Source organism: Sturnira hondurensis, unplaced genomic scaffold (assembly GCF_014824575.4).
Source record: "Sturnira hondurensis isolate 20B ecotype Veracruz unplaced genomic scaffold, ASM1482457v3 Scaffold0002640, whole genome shotgun sequence".
NCBI lineage: Eukaryota > Metazoa > Chordata > Mammalia > Chiroptera > Phyllostomidae > Sturnira > Sturnira hondurensis.
The window spans coordinates 1,310,236-1,329,988 of NW_028075271.1; the positions used below are offsets into that span (position 1 = coordinate 1,310,236).

A 19,753-nucleotide genomic window follows, 5' to 3' on the forward strand; every position below is an offset into this window, starting at 1 on the left:
GTTCCTCCGGCTTCTACCACCGAGGCCGCGCAGCCCTTCAGACTCAGGTCTCCCCTCTGACTCTGCTTCCTGTCAGCTTGGGCCGGGGGCTGGGCTTTCCCCCCAAAGTGCAGTGTATACATCCATGGTCTTGGGGCAGAGTCAAGCTCAAGGTCCTATTTCGTTTGGCCCACACAATTTCTAAAATATGAGTTTGTCGTCAACATTAAAAACCAGATTTTGAAACAGACATCCAGATTTCCAGTATATATATTTAAAATAACCCCCAAGTTCATCCACACGGAGCACATTTCCGGCTGGCAGAAAACACACTCCGTTGTGTTGGGGGGTGGGGGTGGGGCTCCACAGTCTGCCCTGGCTCTGCCTGGCTCCCCAGTTCCTGTCTTTGGGCGCCGGCGGGTCGCCGCAGAGATCACCTGCCCGCTGGCAACCTGACATCCTTGTTCCTGAGCCCCCAGGGGGTCCCCTCAGAGCCCCTGAGAACCCACAACCACTTTCCAAAGGGGCCACAGTGATGGTCAGAGAACACACACCACACAGCGGGATAAAAGACTTTAATTTTTTAAAAAGATCTTATTAATTCCTCAAAAGCCACGTTGCCCCATCCAGTGCAAACAGAAAACACCGCACACAAACAGTCACTGAGATTCTGTTTTCAAAGAGCTCAGCATGGCCTCTGGACGCAGCAAGCCGTCTACATCTGCCAAACCAGATTTTAAAGTACAGTAACGAGGATTTGGAAATCTGGGGCTTGCGAGGGGTTTGGGGGCCCTGGGCAGTGTGCCGAACAGCTAGCTGGTCCCTCGAGGACAGGGAGAAGTCCTGGGGTAGTGCTGGGGGACAGGAGCTGGTGTAAGGAGCCAGTTAGGTGCCTGGAACATCAAAGTCAGTGTGGCACTGTGACTCAGCCACGGTCACTCTGGGTCCCCCTCCACCCGGGTTCCCTGACTGCCTTCCCTTCACCACGGTGAGACATACCTGCGTAAAGCAGGGAACCCCACAGGGGCTATGAGATGCGAGCAGCCAAGGGCGCTTTTGGAGGCCCGTGAACCCCCAAGATGGTGGGCAGCCTGTCATACATATGAGTATTTTGGGGGTGTGGGGATCATTAGCTTTCATTAGATTTTTGAGGGGCTCTGTGACCCCAAGAGCCCGTCTCAAGGACTCAGTCACCCAGGCTCTGCCCCAGAGACGTCCCCACCAAGGGCTTCTGGGTTCTCCAGTGGTGTCACTGTCTGTGCAGGACCCCAGGCCTGGGGGTGGACGGGGACGGGTGTGTGCCCTTGAGGACAGCCTCCAATGCTAGGGGAAGCCATAGACAGCCACGGTTGACTAAAGCACCCCACCCTCTGCAGGCGAGCATGCGGGCGTCACAGAGCGCTCGGGCAGCTGGAGGTGGGGCTGAACCCACGCGCACCTGCTCTGCGACTCTCTCCAGTCGGGCCATGCGAACGAGGCTTATTCTGTAGCCCTGAACCCTCCTCCCGGTCCCATCTGCCTCCACTCCAGTCCCTTTCCTTCCCACCTCCATCTTCGAGAGCATTTTCTGTTCTGTGAGGAGAAGGACAGCACACGAGGACAGCAGCCGTCGGGGTGGGAGGTGGAGGTGGCCACTGCATGAGTGGCCGGGGCTGCCGTGACCGAGAGTCCCGAACTACGTGGCCTCGAACCAGAGAAACTCATCGTCGCACAGTCTGGGGACCAGGAGTCCGAAGCCAGGGGTCACGGGCTATGCTTCCTCTGTCGCCTGCAGGGCAGACTCCCTCCGGCTTGTGGCCGCGTCACTCCAGTCTCTGCCTCTGTCGTCACAGGGGGCTCGCCCCATGTGTCCGCATCTGGGTCTCCCTCTTCTCTGAAGGACATCTGTCATATTTCATTGGTGCAGACCACAAGGACCTCACCTTACCTGATGGCATCTGCAAAGACCCTGTTTTCACGTAGGGTCGCATTTGCAGGTACCAGGGACTTGAACAAATATTCTGCAAGGACAGGATCCCACCACAATGGGCACAGGAGCTCAAAACGCTCCACCACCTCAGTGCTCGGTGTTGCCACGTGCCCACGCCCACCCCTTCCCCTGAGCTCAATGGAGGGGCACCCTTCCCTCCTGCCGTGATAACTGAGTACCTTCTGCTTGGTGTACATTTTTTTTCTCCTGCATCTTAGTCTTGTAAGGTAGATGTATTCGTTACAATACAGATTCTGCTGCTTTAACATAAACCAAAATAACACTGGCTTAAGGGAGATTGGAGTTAGTTTCTTATTCCTATGAAGCCTGAGCTGGTGGGTATCCAGGAGGGCTGGGGGACCCAGACTCTGCCGTCTGTGACACACTGTCCATTTCCAAAGTCAAAGCTGGTACACCACTCACCCATGTCCCAGCCACCAGGGCATGGGAAAGGGAAATAGAGAACATGTCCTTTCCTTTCCAAGAATCATGCAGAAAGTGCCCTCATCACTCCCACCTCCACTGGCCAAAACTTCATTGCGTGACCTGCTAGCTGCAAGGGAGTCTGGGAACTACAGCTCCTATTCTCCGAGGCCACCCTCTCAGGGAGCAGTCCAGGGGGAACAGCTGATGTCTAGGATAGAAGGAATGTGATCTCAGAGAAATAGTGCTCCTAATACACCCCTCACCATTACAAAGCAAAAAAGTGTGTCCTTGCAACAAAGAGTATAAGAGGGCAGAGGACTGGGACAATCAGACTGTCCCACAGACTTGGCCCTGTGTTAACCGGCCAGGGTCAGGATGCCGGCTTCCCCTCGGGAAGGCCCGTGTGGGGCCGTTCCACGGCGAGCTGGTTCTCAATGACGTAGCACGCCTTGCAGCTCTCCAGGACCCGGGCCTGGAAGTACACCTTGTCTTTCTGCTGCCAGGCGTCGGACTCGATGTACACGTTGAAGGGGTCGTGTGAGTGCTCCAGCTTCTTGGAGCGGATGTAGCTGAGCATGATGCCCAGGGTGAAGAAACCGAAGAAGCCGAGCACCATGAGGACGTAGAGGGCCTCCATCCCGCTGTGACCGTCCCCGAGGACCCGGCGGGCCAGGCCCGACACGTTGCCGCCCTGCTGAGCCGTCTCCTGCCACACCTTGGTCAGGAAGGGTGTCACCGCCGTGGTGTTGGACAGCGCCATCCTGGACTTCGAGTTTCCACGGCGGCAGCTTCCTGGGCAAACTGTCTGCAAGAAAAGCGAAGCCTGCAATCAGAAAGTGCACCACACTCCATGCCCACACAGGTGCACCATTTTTAGAATCCCAGGAGAGGGGGGCCTTAGCTACCCCCGGACCACACTGGGTGCCATCCTGGGTCTGCACAATGGCCTCTCTTGATCCGTCAACTGATACATTGATTTCCTCTTATTCCCACTCACCAGCCCCACCCCCTACCCCCACAGGTGGCCCCCAGAACAGGCCCCTTTAATACACACCTGTTGCATGTGCACCTTTTCATTCACCTGTGAAGGGCCAACCTATGTCCCTCCCCCAGTTCATCTATCGAAGCCCTCACCCCCAAAGTGACCGCACCTGGGGCCGGGGTCTTCAGGAGGTCATTAAGGTTACATGAGGTCCCAAGGGTGGGGCCCTGACCCATGAGGATGGTGGCTTTACAAGAAGAGGGAGACAGAGCTATGTCTCCTTGGCGCATGAGGACACCTGCAAGCCAGGGAAGAGACCAAACCCTGCTGGAACCTTGGCCTTGGACTTTCAGCCTCCAAGACTGTGAGAAATGGATGTGCATTGTGGCAGTCCCCTGCCTGTGGCATTTTGCAACGGTGGCCTGAGCTGACTGACACACTCTGTGAATGGGATCGGGGCACCTGGCTCCCCGATCTCCTTTTGTCCCTCCTTAGTGCCATGGCTTTCCGGCACCTTGGGCTCCAAGTCATTTCCATCCTTCCCCGTCACAGGGGACCCATGGTTGGTACCCACTGCTTCTCCATGCCCACCCCCCAGAGCCGACACTGCAGTGCCACCGACTCCACACACACAGGGTGACCGACGGCCTCCTGGGGACCTGGGGAAGTCACACGTCTTGCACAGCTGGAGCTGGGCGGATGCTCAGACCGAGGAGTTGTCGGCCTCCTGGGAGGTAATTCCACCCGGGACACCATTTGAGTGGGAACCCTGCCCCACCCTCCCACACGGCAGCCGGGGGGTGGGGGGTGACAGGTCTCCACCTCCCCGCTGAGGGGCCCTCTCCCAGCTTGTGCTCATTTGCCCCCCACTGAATGGCCGGCACGAGCTGCGTAGAAGGTGGCAGTTTCCCCACCACTTCAATCTAGATGTCACTGTCCCCGACCACCCATGTAATAAGCCTTGGGGTTGTGACCTGGGACCCTCTGAAACACTCACCTGGGGGGCCCTGCAGGCCGTGACGAGCTAAAGCAGGTTGTATTCTTGTTTGTTTGGGAAAAGTCTGGTTTCTGCCCTCACTTCCTGCTGAGAAACAGCCCCCAGGGCCAAGCTGAGGGGCCCACACCCCAGGCTCAGCCCAGAAGGGGGTGCTGGGGGCGGTCCCCGCACTGATGGTTGGTCTTACTTCTCAGGACCCACCAAGTGGCCAAGTGAAACTCCCTGGGTGGCTGCTGTGACTACAGGGGAGGGGTGCTGGGGGGCACGGTTTCTGGCAAAAATGCCCACGGGCCCTGTGTGTGGTGCACATGTGGGGGGGTTGGGGGCAGGGTGCGGGGCTCAGGCTTATGCAGAGCAGACGGGCTGGCACAGTGTGACATCAGCCTCAGAATCCCCCAGGTCGGACCAGCACTCACCCTTTGTGGAGTGGGCTGCCTCTTCCGAGCGTTACTAGACACAGTGCAGGATGCAGCCCCAGCCCCGCCCTCTTCCTCCGCCATCCCTGAAATCCAGTGTCTGCCCTCCTCTGTCTCACTGAGGCCCCTCCCTGGTCACCACACCTGCTCCTCCGGGGTCACCCACGAGGCCACCACTCCAGGCACCCTTTGAGCACCAGTATCCAGGGACCTCCCCAGGACTGGTTCAACTTCCACCACCCCCACCCGACCCCTCCTGGTGGGCAGAGCCTGCTCCACACCCAGTGAGCTGTGCCTCCGCGTGCACACCAGGGCCACCCGCACCTCGAAGTCAGTGCCCTCGGCCCCAGCCCGCCTGGGCCGCCCGCCGTTAGGGGGAAACGCCCTGTTGTCAGCTTGGTCCCCAGCCCTGAGAGGGGGCGCTGCTCCCCGTCCCCCCACCCCCATCCTTCCCCCGCCCCCCCTATCCTGCTGCCTGTCTTTCTCCTCCAGCACCACTTTCCCAGACCCCACACCCCCACCCGCTCACCACATCCGGAACCCTGAACTTGCCGTCAGGTCTCCAGCACGGGTGGGAGTCTCCTGCGTGGTGCCTAGCCACACCTTGAAACTCAGCTGGACTCTCACCTCTTTCCTGAAGCTTTCTCTGGTGCTGGGGCGGGTCAGCACCACCCACACCATGTGCTGGGGGCCGCCGTGCTCCCTGACGACTTCAGCGCTGCCATCGTCTCCGTCTGCCGCCCACCCCCCCTGCCTCACGGCCTCCCTAGCACGCAGCGACACCGGGCCGCTGTAAACTCCTGACTGCCTCCCGACCAGTGGGGCCGACTCTTCCCGGCAGGCTTATCTGATTAGCAGATGCCGTGGCTGCCTCCAGAGCCGCAGCTACGTCCCTCTTCCGGAGGGGCCACCCTTTCCCGGCTGGAACCACACTCCCGGATCCGTGAGGGGGGTGGGGGGGCAGAGGGCACTCAGCTGTCGGAATCATACCTCCTTTTGGCCTTGGATTCAGGCCCCCGCATCCCAACCCCACGATCCCAGTCTGCTTCCTTAGGCTGGTCTTTTTCCCTTTGGGAAATGAGGAGAAAGGTCGCTGACGCTGGGGCTGTGGGTCACCCCCCAGGTCCTAGAGTGGCACACAGCATGCGTACTCAGCATCCCGAGTGTGAGTGTTTGGGGTTTTTCCACCTCTTTAGGAAACAGCCGTCCAGGGCTTTGGGGGTTTGGGTCTGGGGGTCTGGCTCTTCCACAGCTGACCCCTGTGACTCTGCGTCACCTCATGGTATCGTGGCCACAGTGAGAGACACGTGAGTTTGCGGCCTTCCCCGACACCGCCGGGCGCTGCTGTCTGTGCCCGGAGACCTGGCGGGGGGCGGGCTGCAAGACAGTCTCCCACGAAAGCGGTATTCAGCCCCTTTCTAACCAGGAGGGGGGGAGCAGTCGCTGGGTAACAAATGTTTTCCTTAAAAGCGCAGGCCTGGGGCTGCGGGGCTGCTGGAAATCACTCCAGATTTCCAAACCCGACGTCCAATATTTTCTTTTCAAATGACTGGAAACCACTTAGGAACTCATCAGTCCTGCCCAGAAAACAGCTTTGAGCTGGTAATATACTTTCCTGCCCAAACCCCAAAGGACCGCAATTGGCCGGCATTCTGGCCACCGGCCCCCGCTGGAACGTTCTTATCACTTCCCCACCACGTGAGCGGGCTTCCGGCGGCCGCCGCCAAAGGTGAGCTGATTCAGAGCCCATGACCAGCTCAAAGGGACTCCTGCAACTGAGGCGTGTCGCTCAGTTCCCCGGGACCTGCCACTCAAGACCAGATGGACTTTTCTGTGCCCAGAGGAAGCGACCAGAAACATCCACCCCGAACGCCCGCCAGGCCCAAGGTCTCCAGCCTTCCCCCAGGTCAAGCGCTCAAGCTCTAGGTCACTGTGTAAAAACACGGCTGGCCGGCCCCACCCCTGGAGTTTCTGACTTGGAAGGCCTGGGGCCTGAGAGGTCGAATTTCTAACGAGTTCCCAGGTGCTGCTCCCACTGGGGACCCCACTTTGGTGACTCACGAGAACCACCTGCGGAGCTTTAAAAATATGATGCCTGAATTTCACCTCCGAGGAGGGATGTCCTCAGTCAGGGTTCCTGTTTGGCACGGGGACTTTTTATTAAACCTCACCTGAGGACATGTTTATTGATTTCAGAGAGAAGGGAAGGGGGGGGGAGAGAGGCATCGATGTAAGAATTAGCAATCAGCTGCCTCCCATCCACACAGTAACTTGGGGCTAAAACTGCAAACCAGGTTGTGTCCCGACCAGGGACGGAACCTGCAACCTTTCTGGTGTGTGGGGCGGCACTCCAACCCATGGTCCCCCAGCTAGGGCTGGCTTTGGGACTTGTAAAAGCTCCCCAGGTGATCCTAACTTGTAGCCAAGACCGAGACCCCCGGGCTCTGATGCGGGGGAAGCCGACCCAACAGCCTTCTGAGTGGCCAGGCACTGGGGAATCTTTCATAAGCAGAGAAATGGGGTTTCACAGCCTAATTTTTCAATCTCATCTGTTTTTCAGATTTTCTCTCCTGGGCTCACATGTGCCTGGTGTCACCCGAAGGGAAACTGCAGAGGGAACCCCTTCACTGGGGTCACTTCGCTGCCCCGCCCCAACTCACGCTGGCACCCAGCTCCTGCGAGCCTGGCAGAGAGCTTTAGGCCGGCCCAGAAAAGGCCAATCAATCAGCCGCCTTTCCAATGACAACTCTGACCTGTTCAGGAAAAGCCCGTTTCTTACTTTACTCTGATTTTACTGACTTGCTTTGGCCAAAGGCCCACTGCGCGCCCCGGGCTGGAGTGCGGGTCACGTGGTGCTGGGCTGTGTGGTGGTTTGTGCAATGAGTCTCAGAGTGAGTTTGACTAAATCTGCCAAAACAGACCCCAAGCAGCACGTCTACTGGGGGTGTACGTCCTGTGCCCCAAGTTCATTTCCACTGTAATGATGAATCACTGCCCGGTGGCCACTGTTTTACATTTGGATTCACATGAACCCGGACAACAACCGATCCAACGATCTCAACTTACAGACACCTGGGCTTCATGCAGGTGAGCCAAACCGCCCAAGGTCATGTCTGTCACCAAAAATGCGTCTAAAGCGTAAAGATGCAGTAAAGAAAAGGCAGGTCTCCGGTCTTGGCAGAGAGGAGATGGATTCTTAGGGTCCAAGGAACTGGGGAGTTGGCCACTTCTATCAAGTGAAACTGCGCCCACCCGCAGGAGGACTGGCTTCAGAGTCACCAGGGCACCCCACCCCCACGTGGGACACCCCTCCCACGTCTGCCATCGTCTCCGTCTGCAGCCCGCCGCCTCACGGCCTCCCTAGCACGCAGCGACACCGGGCTGCTGTAAACTCCTGCCTCCCGACCAGTGGGGCCGGCTCTTCCCGGCAGGCTTATCTGATTAGCAGACGCCGTGGCTGCCTCCAGAGCCGCAGCTACGTCCCTCTTCCGGAGGGGCCACCCTTTCCCGGCTGGAACCACACTCCCGGATCCGTGAGGGGGGTGGGGGGGCAGAGGGCACTCAGATGTCGGAATCATACCTCCTTTTGGCCTTGGATTCAGGTCCCCACATCCCAAGGTCAAGGTCATGTCTGTCACCAAAAATGCATCGCACCATGCACGGTGACAGCGGGGCTGGGCAGCTGGGGGCAGCGAGAACCAGCAGGCTCCGCCTCCAAACACAACCACTTTGATGATACTTGGACCCTGCGGGACATCCTCGGAGCTTAGACCCAGAGCGGCTGCGACCTCTCAAGACGAGGCTCTGGGAGCTGAGCCGGGCTACAGGCTGGTCGCCCCGCCCTGGGCGACCCGCTGTCTCTAAGGCCCCCGACCAGACGACACACTGTCCCGGCATGGACACAGCAGCCCTCTGCACTTCTCCCACATGTTCCAGCTCTGTGTCTGTCAGTGCCGATGGCCCCACGGAATCTCTTAGGGCTGCCTTCCCACATTACCACTTCTCATTCTTCCCTAAGCACTGACCGGGCGGGCCAGGCTCCTGTGGCTGACTCCAAGCTCTGCTCTGAGAGGGACGGGTCCTGGGGGTGAGCAGGGGAGGGGGCCTGTCGGACTCTGAGCCCGCTCCGTCCCAGCTGAACCACCGCTCCCCGGGCCTCCACTGCTTATCTAGGTGGAACGAGAATAACGTGCCTCTCATTCTTCGCAGCATTCCTCACGAGTTTTCCGGACAGAGCATCAGGTCTGGAAACCGTCAGTGGGCCCAATCTGCTTTGGGAAGCAGGCCCAGGGTGAAACAATCAGAGAAGCCTAACTTGGGGGACCATGATCTCACTGGGGCAAGAATTCCATGAGCCAATGTTCCTTAGGAGCCATTGCCAACTGTTTGCGTCATCATTATTGCAACACTGTGTCCAGATTCTGGAGGCATATTTGCCTCCTTGCAGGAGAGGAGCCAGCAGGGCCCCTGAAACCCTTCCAGGCAGGCGGCTGGCTTCCCACGGTGCCCTGCCTGGAGGCAGTGAGTCACTAAGGGGCCAGGTCTCAGGAATCGGGATGAAACCTGCTCAGGCACAGCATCTGACTGTCCTCCTGGATCTCAATGGGCTTCCTGCCCCCTCCCTGCTGGGCCTGGGCTGTGGCTCTTGAGTCCGGTTGTAGGACGGGGAGCTTGCCAGACCTCCCCATGGTGACGAGAGGGGGGTTCGGGATGTGACAGGTGAAAATGTGAATAGCACACTGGGGAGAGGACCCGGTCACACACAACCTAGACCAAGGAGGAGCATTTGGGCACGGAGCAAGGGTGACAGGAGGATTCCCAGGTTCCGGGACCAGCTGAAGTCACATGGAAGGAAGGCAGATGGAATCTCACCTTCAGCACATTAAAATAACTCGGGGTGCCTCTGGCCCTCACCCGAAAACAGGGACAAATGGAATCTACCCTGACTACACCACCAGGTTCTGGGGGGCACGCAGTGAGACCCCAGTTTCTTGCCTCTTGTTTTCACTTTCTCTGCAAGAAAGGTGTGACCACTGTATTTGCTTGTCAGAACCCTCCAGAAGTCTGCTCCTGTGCCACCGGGCATGTGAACCCACCCAGATGTCCCCAATTCTCTTTGATGCTCAGAGCCCCCTGGAGGTCAGCGCCCACGCTGATGGGGTCACGACAGCCTGTGGACTTGTCTGGGCCTTTCCTCCCAGGAGCTCGGTGAGGTCAGAGACGCCCGCTTGCCCTGTCCTGCTCCCATGCCCAGGGGGCGGCCGCAGGGGTTTGTGGAGTCAGACAGGTTTAGGCTCGAGGCAAATGCAACCTGGGAGCAAGTAATAAACTGCAACGCTCGCGCTCCGGAAAGAAATGGGGTGGGGGGCGTGGGGACCAGTGAAAACCTCCATCAGCGCAGCATGTTTTCGTGTAAGTAAATGTAAATGACTTGTGTTTCTGTTCTTTCATTCACGCTGTTTGTTTTGTGTATGGGGTATACGTGGGCACTGCCATTCTGAGCGTCTCTGAAGCCTGCCCTGCTCCTCAGGCAGCTCAGGACAGTCGGTGAGATCTCGGGGCCACAGCAGCCTTTTTGCCCCCCTGCATCCCCCGCCCCCCCGCAGTAGGGACCCATGCCTCGCTCCCTTTACTTCACACTACCTGTCGCCTGTGAAGACACTTCAGTTTTCTTGCTGGTTGCGTTCCTTGTTTGGTGTTTGTCTTCCCCACCAAAATGCACGCTTGCTTCTGAGGGTGGGACCCTTGGGCTGTGCTGGTCCTCCCGGCCCCCCGGCCCAAACCGGGTCTGTTTGTGGCCGGAGCCCCTGGGGGGTCACAGGATGCAGGCGTGCCTGCAGGGGCGCCCCAATGCACAGACGTTCCCCTCAACTACGGGAGGGACGCTGCCACTGCGAACCTGTGTCCTAGCTTTCCCTGCTGAGACTGGGGACAGGTGGGAGTCCCTCTGGTGTCCTCAGGGTCCACTTTCAAACAATCCACTTTCTAATAACCTGTCCAAAGCCCACCCCAACTCGCCTCGGCTGGGAAGCCAGGGACAGGACGGCAGGAGGTTCCTGCCCCGTCGTCAGAAATGCAGGGACCTGAGCCAGGGCTGCTCCGGAGTCGCACAGAGTCAGAGCGGCGGTGCGGCCACACAAGCTCCCACCACTGAGCCCGAGGGTGACAGCGTGGTGACTGGCAAGGCCCTCCTTGGATGGAGCTGGGAGGCCACTCCTAACCTAAATTCAGGCTCCACGGAGCTCACTGCGGCAGCCCCGGAATCAGGTGGGGGTGTGGGGCAGACTCACACCTGCACTGGCTGCTGCTCGGCAACTTTCTTCAGGAGCTTCGACCTTTTCCCCGATCACTGCCAGCAAAGCAGACACCCGCAGCCCCCTCCGTGTCCCATGCCTTTTCCCTGGGGGGTGCCAAGGCCCCAGTACCTTCCTGGTCAAACATAAGCAAATGAATGGATAGCCAGATAGATAAATGTTCCCTTTGAGGCTGGTGTGTACTGCCTGAGCTCCGTGTTGCTGAAACCAAGCGGGCCTGGAATTGTGGGCCGTTTTAGTTTTCTCTGGATGCTTGGAGGTGTTTTCCAGGTATTTACAAGAATGTCTGTAATTTAAGGACGATGGGGAGAGGCTGTCCGCGCTGGGCCGTGAGCTGCATTCCGTGCTGGTGTTTTCTAAGTGGAGAGACCGAACAAAGGAGAGCAAAGCCAGCACTCTCCCGGGACAGGGTCGCTGCGCCCGCCTCCTGTCTGGGGGCGCCCAGTGCGCGTCCCAGGCTCAGACGGGGTCCCTGGAGTCCCCTAGAGGAGCCGACTGGGGCACCCGCACGTGGGCGAGGAGCCTGGAGGCAGGAACCCCCGACTTACCGGATCTGGCGCGCTGAGGGAGCCGGGTGCGCAGCGGCGTCCGTGCGGGTAGAGCGCGGGGCACCGACAGCCGCGGCACAGGCTGCGCCCTCCTCGGCCAAGTGAGCACCGCGGGACGGGCGGGGCTTTACCAGTCAACCGAGGCCCCGCCCCGTCCCCCCCCCCCCGCGCGTCCCGTGCGACCCCAGGCAGGCTTGGCTCCCCTGCCCCGCCCCCCATCCTGCTTCCCTGCCAAGTGCTTTGGATCAGGGCGGGTGGGCTAAGGGCCCGCAGAAAGTCCGTGTTACAACTGCCACAGACAGACAGACCCACCTTCTTACAGGTGTTCGGGGTTAGGAGGTCAGAAGCTGCTGTTGCTGATGGGAAGGCCGACCGACAGGGAGCCCCCGCCCTCGGCCCAGCGCTCCGACTGACACCCCTGGGCACAGTCCCACACCATCCCTCAGGTCCGCTCCAAGCCCCAGCGGACTTCTCCTAGCCACACGCACACCCCGGCTGTGGCCCCGCACTTATTGGGCATTTATTGAGCACCCTCTGAGGGGGTGTGGGTCCTGAGTGGGGCTGCCCCTGTGGACCAGACTGGCGGGTGTCCCCTAGCGCAGGGTTCAGTCTCCGGGAGCCACCCCGGCCTTGGCAGACACTTGAGCTCCAAAGTGCTTTGGGCAGTGGGAACTGCACCGAGGTGCAACCCATGAGATGGCCCCTGTGGCCATGGGCAGATGCCACAGCAGGTGCCCCCCAGCCTAGGAAGTGAGAGTGAGACAGGGCCGTTCCGGAATGACGGTCCCTTGAAAGCGCTGGGAGTAAGGTCCCGGCTTGTAGTCACAGGCAGGTAGTAGAGGCGGACCAGGGCAAGGAGACACTTTCGGGGTCCCCACGTCTTCCCTGGCCCGTCACTCCTCCGGGGGCCTCGGCCCCAAGGGATCGGTCTGGTGGGCCTTCCCTCTCTTAGCTTGGCTGGCTCTGCCCTGGGTCGAGGGTGCTTCCAGTACACCCCCACCCAGCCACCCAAAAGGTGTTGAAACGTCCCCAGCCTGGCGGTGGAATCGTCCCGTGTGAGATGCACTCTGTGCAGAGGACCCGAACTGCGGGAGATTCTTCACCGTTTTACTCACCTAAGTAGAACCTCAAGTCTCGGAATAGAAAACAGGTTAAATGACGGTACCCTGACAGAACGCCATGTTGCGCAGCAGAAGACCACACAAAGCCGCGAAGATGGCGTGTGCGCAGTCGTCTGCAATGGCGCGGTGTCCCCGCACTGTCATGTGGAGTGGAGACACAAGGTCCCGCGTCGTACACTCGGGGGCTACGCATCGGTTCACACCCAGGGAAGCACACTGCGGTGCTAACATTGTCCGTTAGCCGTGGGCTTCTGAAAGACGTATGTTCTCACGTAGGCTAGTCCGCTGTCCTTGTTTTTGCAGGGGCTATATGCAGGGGGTGTTTAGGAAGGGGAACGTCAAGTTCATCTGAAAATTCCCTGGACTTGCCCTTCTCAAGGTCATGCTCGTGTACGTGGTGCCTTTTGCCCATCTTTCCAAAGGACACTGACAGGAGGGGAAAGGAGTGCAAGCAGCCGAATGTTCGAAGGGTTGTCCTATCAAAACATGCACAGCCCTTTGGGTGCCATCTCTCGGGCCGGGCGAACGTGCCTGGGGCCCCGGACCAGCTGCGGAGACGCCCACCTGTTGGGTGGCACAGTGCCTGCCCACCTGCCACCTGGGCACCGTGAGCGGACGAGTTCTCTGCTTCTCTTCCGGGCTCTCTCCGGCCCACGCGTGGCGAGTGGTTTCGTGATGATCCCACTGCCCTCCCGTCTCCCATTTGTAACAACGAGACATGTGTGCAGCTGGGAGAGAGAATGTGCTTTGCCGCCCTCCGGGAACAGGAAACGCTCCCTTCTCCCCCTGGGCCCTCCGTCCCTGCTCTCATTCCCCCTCTTCCCAGTCTACAAGTGATGGATCTTAAGAAAGTGGAACACCCGCAAGCCACGGCACACACCCATGAGCAATGGGGCTCGTCTCTGTCCGACTCCGCTCCCCGCACACTAGTGGGTCTCCCCAAAGGACGCCGGCACTCCCCTAATTGCACCCCCCCGGGAGTGCTCCTGTTCCCCAAGAATTTTGAATTAGGTGTTCAGATGAGAGAGCCGAGCACTCTCATACCAAAAGTCTGGATTCCCGGCTCCCTTCACAGAACTTGAGGGTCTGGGCGATCACAGGCGCCTTTGGCACAGCAACAAATGGCAGGAGCCCGCGGTGTTGGCCTCTCACAGAAATGCCACCCGCCTACTGCACTCTCTGCCCGGGCCGCCAGCTGCCCACCCCTGGATGCCCAGCCTCAGTCCTTTCTGGAGGGACGCGTCAGTCCCTTCTGTTCTGGGCCCTTCCCTTCCAGGCCCGCTCTCCGAAGAGCCCTCGTCTGGCTGTTCCTCCCGTCTGCCCCCGGGTAGTTTGTCGTGTGGCCAGTGCTCCTCAGTCGTGTTGGGTCTTCCCTTCTAGATGGATGGTTCTCAGTTTTCCCAGGTTCTCCTCTGGAATCGGAGGAAACCCACGGCTCCCCTCTCCCACCCCCCAGTGCACGCTTTTCACCGGCACTCAGGAGCCTCGTGAGCACCCGGCGTGCTGGGTGATTTGTGGCGGCCGCCTTATAAACTGCTGACTTAGGCAGGGACTCTCCTTTCCATAAGACTCAGCCGGCTCCAGAGCGTCAGTCCTGCGGGCCTCTGCTCTGGACTCTGCCCGTCAGAGGACTGCTCCGCCTGCCTGGTGCGCAGCAGGGCCATCCACGAAACAGCCATTTCAGCTGCCTCTGCCCAAGTCTGGGAGACGTCTGCTCCTGTTCTCGGCACCCTCGAGGCACCCAAGGACCTCAACGCAGCCGGCTACGACCCTCCAATGTGGGCATCACAGCTGCCCTTGCATTTGACAAATAACCCCAGCCTTCACCTTGTTATGAAATGAGCACAAAGCTAATTAAGAAAGCTTCCCCCCAAAAGCAGTAACAACAGTGATTTCCCCCACCCCCTGCTTCTCTCCGCCCCTTTTTGTTCTGGTGCAGGACTGTGCTGATGGGAACATGATAAATTAATCACGGCCTGGAATGTCGTTCACGGCCAGGGAGAAGCACTGAATCTGCACGTACGATGTTGGACATCTGAAAGCAAACGTTGTCTTTCTGGGTTTTTTAAAAACCCACTCGGTCCAGTTCACCCAGACCTACGTGTAATCCTTTTTAATGCTGTGGATTTCGAATCGCGACAGTCTGCTGGGAGTTTCGGCAGCTGCAGAGCCAGGAGGGGCCGGAGGGAGATTAGCATCTCCTCCATCTCTCTCATTTGGGATATGATTTGGGTGTACCTCCAACTCCTGATAACACAGGCGCGTGCTGCGGCCAGAGCCCCCGGGATGGGAGGATGTTGGCAAGCCTGCCTTTGAAACCAGCGCAGGCGACCTTTCTGGGAGCGTGCATGCACGAAGGTCACTGTGCAGAGTCACGGCTGTTCGCAGCCACTGTCCTGGCCCCTGGAACTCAGGCAGGATGCTCGGCCAGAGTGAACGGGCTGCAGCAGGTCTCCTGTGAGGCGTGGACCAGGGAGTGAAGAGATCGGGGTGGTTCTGGCGTGACTCGGGGGAGGGTGAGAGGAAATGTAGTCAAAGAAAGTTCTAGAAGAGCAGATTCCAAAATGCTGTTAAATGCAAAGTTTGTGGACAGTGAAAAAATTTTGATGACAGCCTTGATCTTCAGGCTGACTCCTTATTCTATTTACTGCCATAGTCGGAACTTAGGCCTCTCTCCTTAAATTTTTTCTTGATACACAAATGTCCTCTCTGATGACTAGTTGGTCAGATTCAGTATTTACCGAATTCCTGGGGGGCAGGGGGAAGAGCACCCCACTGAGTGTCTGTCCAAACTGGCCCACTTTGCAGGGTGGAGCTAAGCTGCCCAGCCTCTTCTGCCTCCAACCACTCACCCCCACTCCCACCCCAACCCTGCGGACACTCAGCCAACACTTTCTGGGGGAAGTGATCTCATCCTCCTGGCAGGGCAGCTGGGCAGGTTCGGACAGCTCCAGGGTGTCACCCTTGGCCACGCCCCCTGCCCTCCGTGTACCCAGGACCACTCTTCTCTGTTCATTTCAGAAGCCCCCACCAAAGGCCAGCACATACCAGTGTCTTCCAGGGAGCGAACGAGAGTTCCCCGGCCGACCCCCCGGCCTACTCTGGCCCCTTCGTCTGTCCTGGAGCATTCCGTTTCGCCCCGCCTCACCTCCATCACGTGTCAGTGGTCGATGACCGCGTCGGCTCTGCTCACGGCATGGACAGACTCTACACACTGATTCGTCTCTCCGGTCTCCGTGGTGACCAGCAAGGAGCCCTGTGGTAGAAAGGGACTCAGAGATTCTTTCTTGATTGGAGAACCGGTCACTCGTCTGTTGTGATTTGGGGGTCCCCCCTCTCTGGAGCAGTCGCAGGCCAGCGCTGGAGGTGCCTGACATGACAGAGGCAGGGAATTTTGCTGAGTGGAGTGGAATTCAACAGGGTGCTGAAGCGCCGACACTGGACCAGAAAGGCAAGGAGAGGCGAAGTGTGAATGAATGGCAGCGTGCAAATCGAGGCCCACTGTGTGAGTGCAGATCCGACCTGTGCCCCTCCGACCGTTCTGCTGGGAACCACAAACGACCCACAGACGCCGAATGTTTGGGCCAGGGGACTGCCTCTGACAAATGATGTGACTGTTCAGTGCTCTGCTTCTCTTGGTGGCAGAAGTGGCCTGAGAACTGAAACGGGGTGGACTCCGGAGCCCTGTGTGGGGGCCCAGGATCTGCAGGTGGCCGTCCATGGCTCCCTGAACCTCAGTGTGGGGGGGGAGGCGCACCTGGACTCTTTGCGTCTGCTTTGTTCGTTTGTCACTTGAAGTGGGAAGAACAGCCACTCCGTGTGACTCACCGTGTCAGTATCAGGCAGTAAAGTCGCTCCTTTAACGCCCTTGTGAAACGGCAGTGAATTGAACACGTGAATTTTCCGCTGAAAAGAGCGCTCTGGACAAGACCGCGCAGTGAGGTCACGCTCTGATCCAGCTTTCAGCTCTGAATGCGAAGCCACGACAGGCAAGCGTGACATTAGAAAGCCGAAGAGGAAAGACTCCGCAGACACGGAGCGAATCTGGCCGCAGGGCGGGCCCGCGGGGCTCAGTCCGAAAGCAGGAGCAGTCTGGCTGCCAGGGGCAGACCCGAGATGTGAGCCCCCAAGGTGGCAGACAGGAACCAAGAACTTTGCTGGAAGTCAGGGAACTGGGGTGTGAGCCCACCACCCTACTACAAAAAAATCGTGCCATTTCTGTGCCTGAGACCAGGATCTTAGAAGAACAAGGTCCAGGAACGTGGAGCAGGAGACCCAATCACCAGTCAAAAGCCGGGCTTGCTGCATACCGGCCTAGGGGTGGCGGGGATGCCCCCAGGTTCACTGTGGGACAGGAACCCCCAAACGCCACTATAACGCCTGGTCCAGGATGGATCCCCAAAGGTTAGGTGGCAGCTACTGTGAAATGCTGGCCAGGGAAGGCTGGCTGCGTGGGCTGGATATAGGTTGGCAGAAGAGTGACCAGAAAAACAAAAGCCCACTTAAGTGAGGTTAACAATCGAAATTCTAGAACAGATGGAAAAAAATCTAGTACTAAGGGTGGTCAAACACCTGGAACCCACATGACCCTATTAACTGACATCACCCCAATATGTTTAATATAAAAAAATTTTAAAAAGAAACCACATATGAAGTATATGGGAACTCTCTGTACTGTCGTCTCGATTCGTCTGAAAATCCAAGACTTTTCTAAACAATACAGTCAGTTAAAAGAGGCATTTAAAACGCACAAACCCATAGCTGGATCCCTCCAGTGTGAAGTCGAACAAAGTAAACCAGACACGAGTCCATGCCCTCTACGGTGCCTTCCCCTTTAACCCGGCAGCTACGGCGAGTGTCAGCAACGGGTTTCCTCTGGGGAGGTGGGGCAGGAGGTTCTGGGAGGGCAGCGTGGGAGGGGCTCCGGGGGCCCAGTGCATATCCACAAGGATAAATATAAAAATAACGTGGGTTTTAATGGGGTCCTTTGCCAGATAATACCCCCAATACACCAATTCTTCAAATTTACCGTTGGTGAGACAAACTGTGTCTTGCACACAGACTTACAGGGTGTAGTCTGAATGCACAGGCGCGTGCGAGACCACAGACACTGATTTCATGCAGGGGTTCCCTGTGGAGAGAGAGGGAGGAAAGAGAATCAAAGGAGGGTAGAGGGCCTTACTTTCTACCTACATGTTTCCGTGGATACATAAAATATATAGGTTGTAAAATGCAAAGCTGTGATACAGTTGGGGTCGTGACATTACTCTCTACTTTTCTCTAGCTTTGAAAAATACGTGTGTATTTGTCTGTGCACACACACAGCCTAGGAGAGTTACCGAGCATCTTGCAGTCCGCACTCAGCCCCGTGTGTCGGAGGACGGACGGACCCGCAGATCCTCTGCTGCACAGGGGCCGTTGGTTTCTCTTTTGCCGAGAGGAGCTCTAGCTCAAAGACCGGCCACCTCGGCGTTTCGCCAGCCCCTTGTCAGTGCTGGGTCTCTCATGACATGTGATCACCAGGGCTCCGGGAAGACAAATTGCGCCTGCTGACAAGACCCGTCAGACCCCTGGGAACGGTCAGGCAGTGGAGGTCAACGGGAAACCAGCCGGCCTTGCCTCCGTCCATGCTGCAGAGTGAGCCAAGCTCTCACGTGCCCTTGTGAGGCCAGACGGGGCTGCAGCGAGGCTGGGTGCCGAGGAGAGAGAGCAGCACACAGATCGGGAGTGGCTGGATGGCTGCGGATAACGTGGCAGAGCCTGGGGGTGAAGCGAGAAATCACGGTCAGCTCAGGTTGCCCTGAGCGAACGTGGGGAGTATGTGCCCTGAGCCGAGACCAGGAGGCTGGAGGGTGGGGGAGGGGGGAGTCGAGAACTGTGTCTTTTGATCAGGGGATGTTTGGGGTGCCTTCGAAGTCCCCAGCCAGAAGCAGGCAGAAGAACACCTCATCTTCAGGTGTTCCTGCCCCTTCATCAGGGCGTCCACCTCACTTCTGGGGCGAACACTAATGCCTGCTCTTCTGGAAACTGACTTACAGACGGCAGAGACTGAAGAGCAGAGAGAAGAGAAGAAGGATGACTTGAGCTATGGTGACGAGGTCAAACCCCTCTTTAATCCTCCTCAGACTCTTTCCCTCCACCCAGGGCCTGCGGCCCCCACCCTTGCTCGCCTGGATGGCCTCGCAGCCTCTTACCTGTTCTCCCAGCCCTGCTCCCCTCCTGCCCGCCCTCGGCAAGGCTGCCAGAGGGTCATCCCACACTCGGAGTTTCACTGTCCCTCTCATACAGAGTTTCAACGGTCTCCCTCCACTCAAAGGCTCCAGTCTGGACCTCCTAGGAATTCACCAAAGACCACCCCCACCCCCTCTGCAGCGTCCTGCCTTCTGCTGACGGTTTTCACCGGGGCCACATCCTGGGGGAGCTTTCACGATGCCCACTGGCTCCAGTTGAACCAGTGTGGGGATCATCCCAGGTACCAGATTTTTAGTTCAGTTTCCCGAGGCTTGGGAACACCTTCCTGAACTATTTGCAGGTCCCAGAGGAGAGAGGTGGCCCTTTGGGGGACTTTGCTCCAGAGTCAGCCACCCTTGGCCCAAAACTACAGGACTGGTTCTGGCTGACACTGCCCTCTCCCGCCTCAGCAAGGGCGGGCCTGAGCGGGTGAGTGCCGGCAGCCACTGGGCTGTGGGAGCTGGACCTGCCATTACGCACCACAGAGCTGATGGTGGGAGGAGGGCCGTCCCAGGTACCGTGGAAGGGGGGTCACCACCTAGAGTAGGACCCGTGAGTCAAGGTTATTTGCACTAATTAAAGTTACTGCCCAAAGCAAAATAGAGAGGAAAAGGGCCCCATCCCCTCACCCACAGCAACAGCTGCTGCAGGCAGGAGATGAGAGAGACTCTGTTGCTCTCAGTGCCTGCACTGGTTTTCTATTTCTGTGCAGCCAATTGTCACCAGCGTAGAAGTTCAGAGTTCAGAACAGCATGCATGCCCCTCTCATG

The 19,753-nt window shown here is 58.3% G+C and overlaps 1 protein-coding gene across 1 annotated transcript; it reads right to left on the reverse strand.

The window, feature by feature from the left end:
* Window positions 1-256: 256 nt before the first annotated feature.
* On the reverse strand, window positions 257-11,727 carry KCNE1 (potassium voltage-gated channel subfamily E regulatory subunit 1). The gene is made up of 2 exons (XM_037040597.1): window positions 11,632-11,727; window positions 257-3,179 (listed from the first exon to the last, which is right to left on the reverse strand). Exon 2 carries the CDS (start codon window positions 3,132-3,134, stop codon window positions 2,745-2,747), a length of 390 nt encoding a protein of 129 aa, XP_036896492.1. The 5' UTR covers window positions 3,135-3,179; window positions 11,632-11,727; the 3' UTR covers window positions 257-2,744.
* Window positions 11,728-19,753: the final 8,026 nt, after the last annotated feature.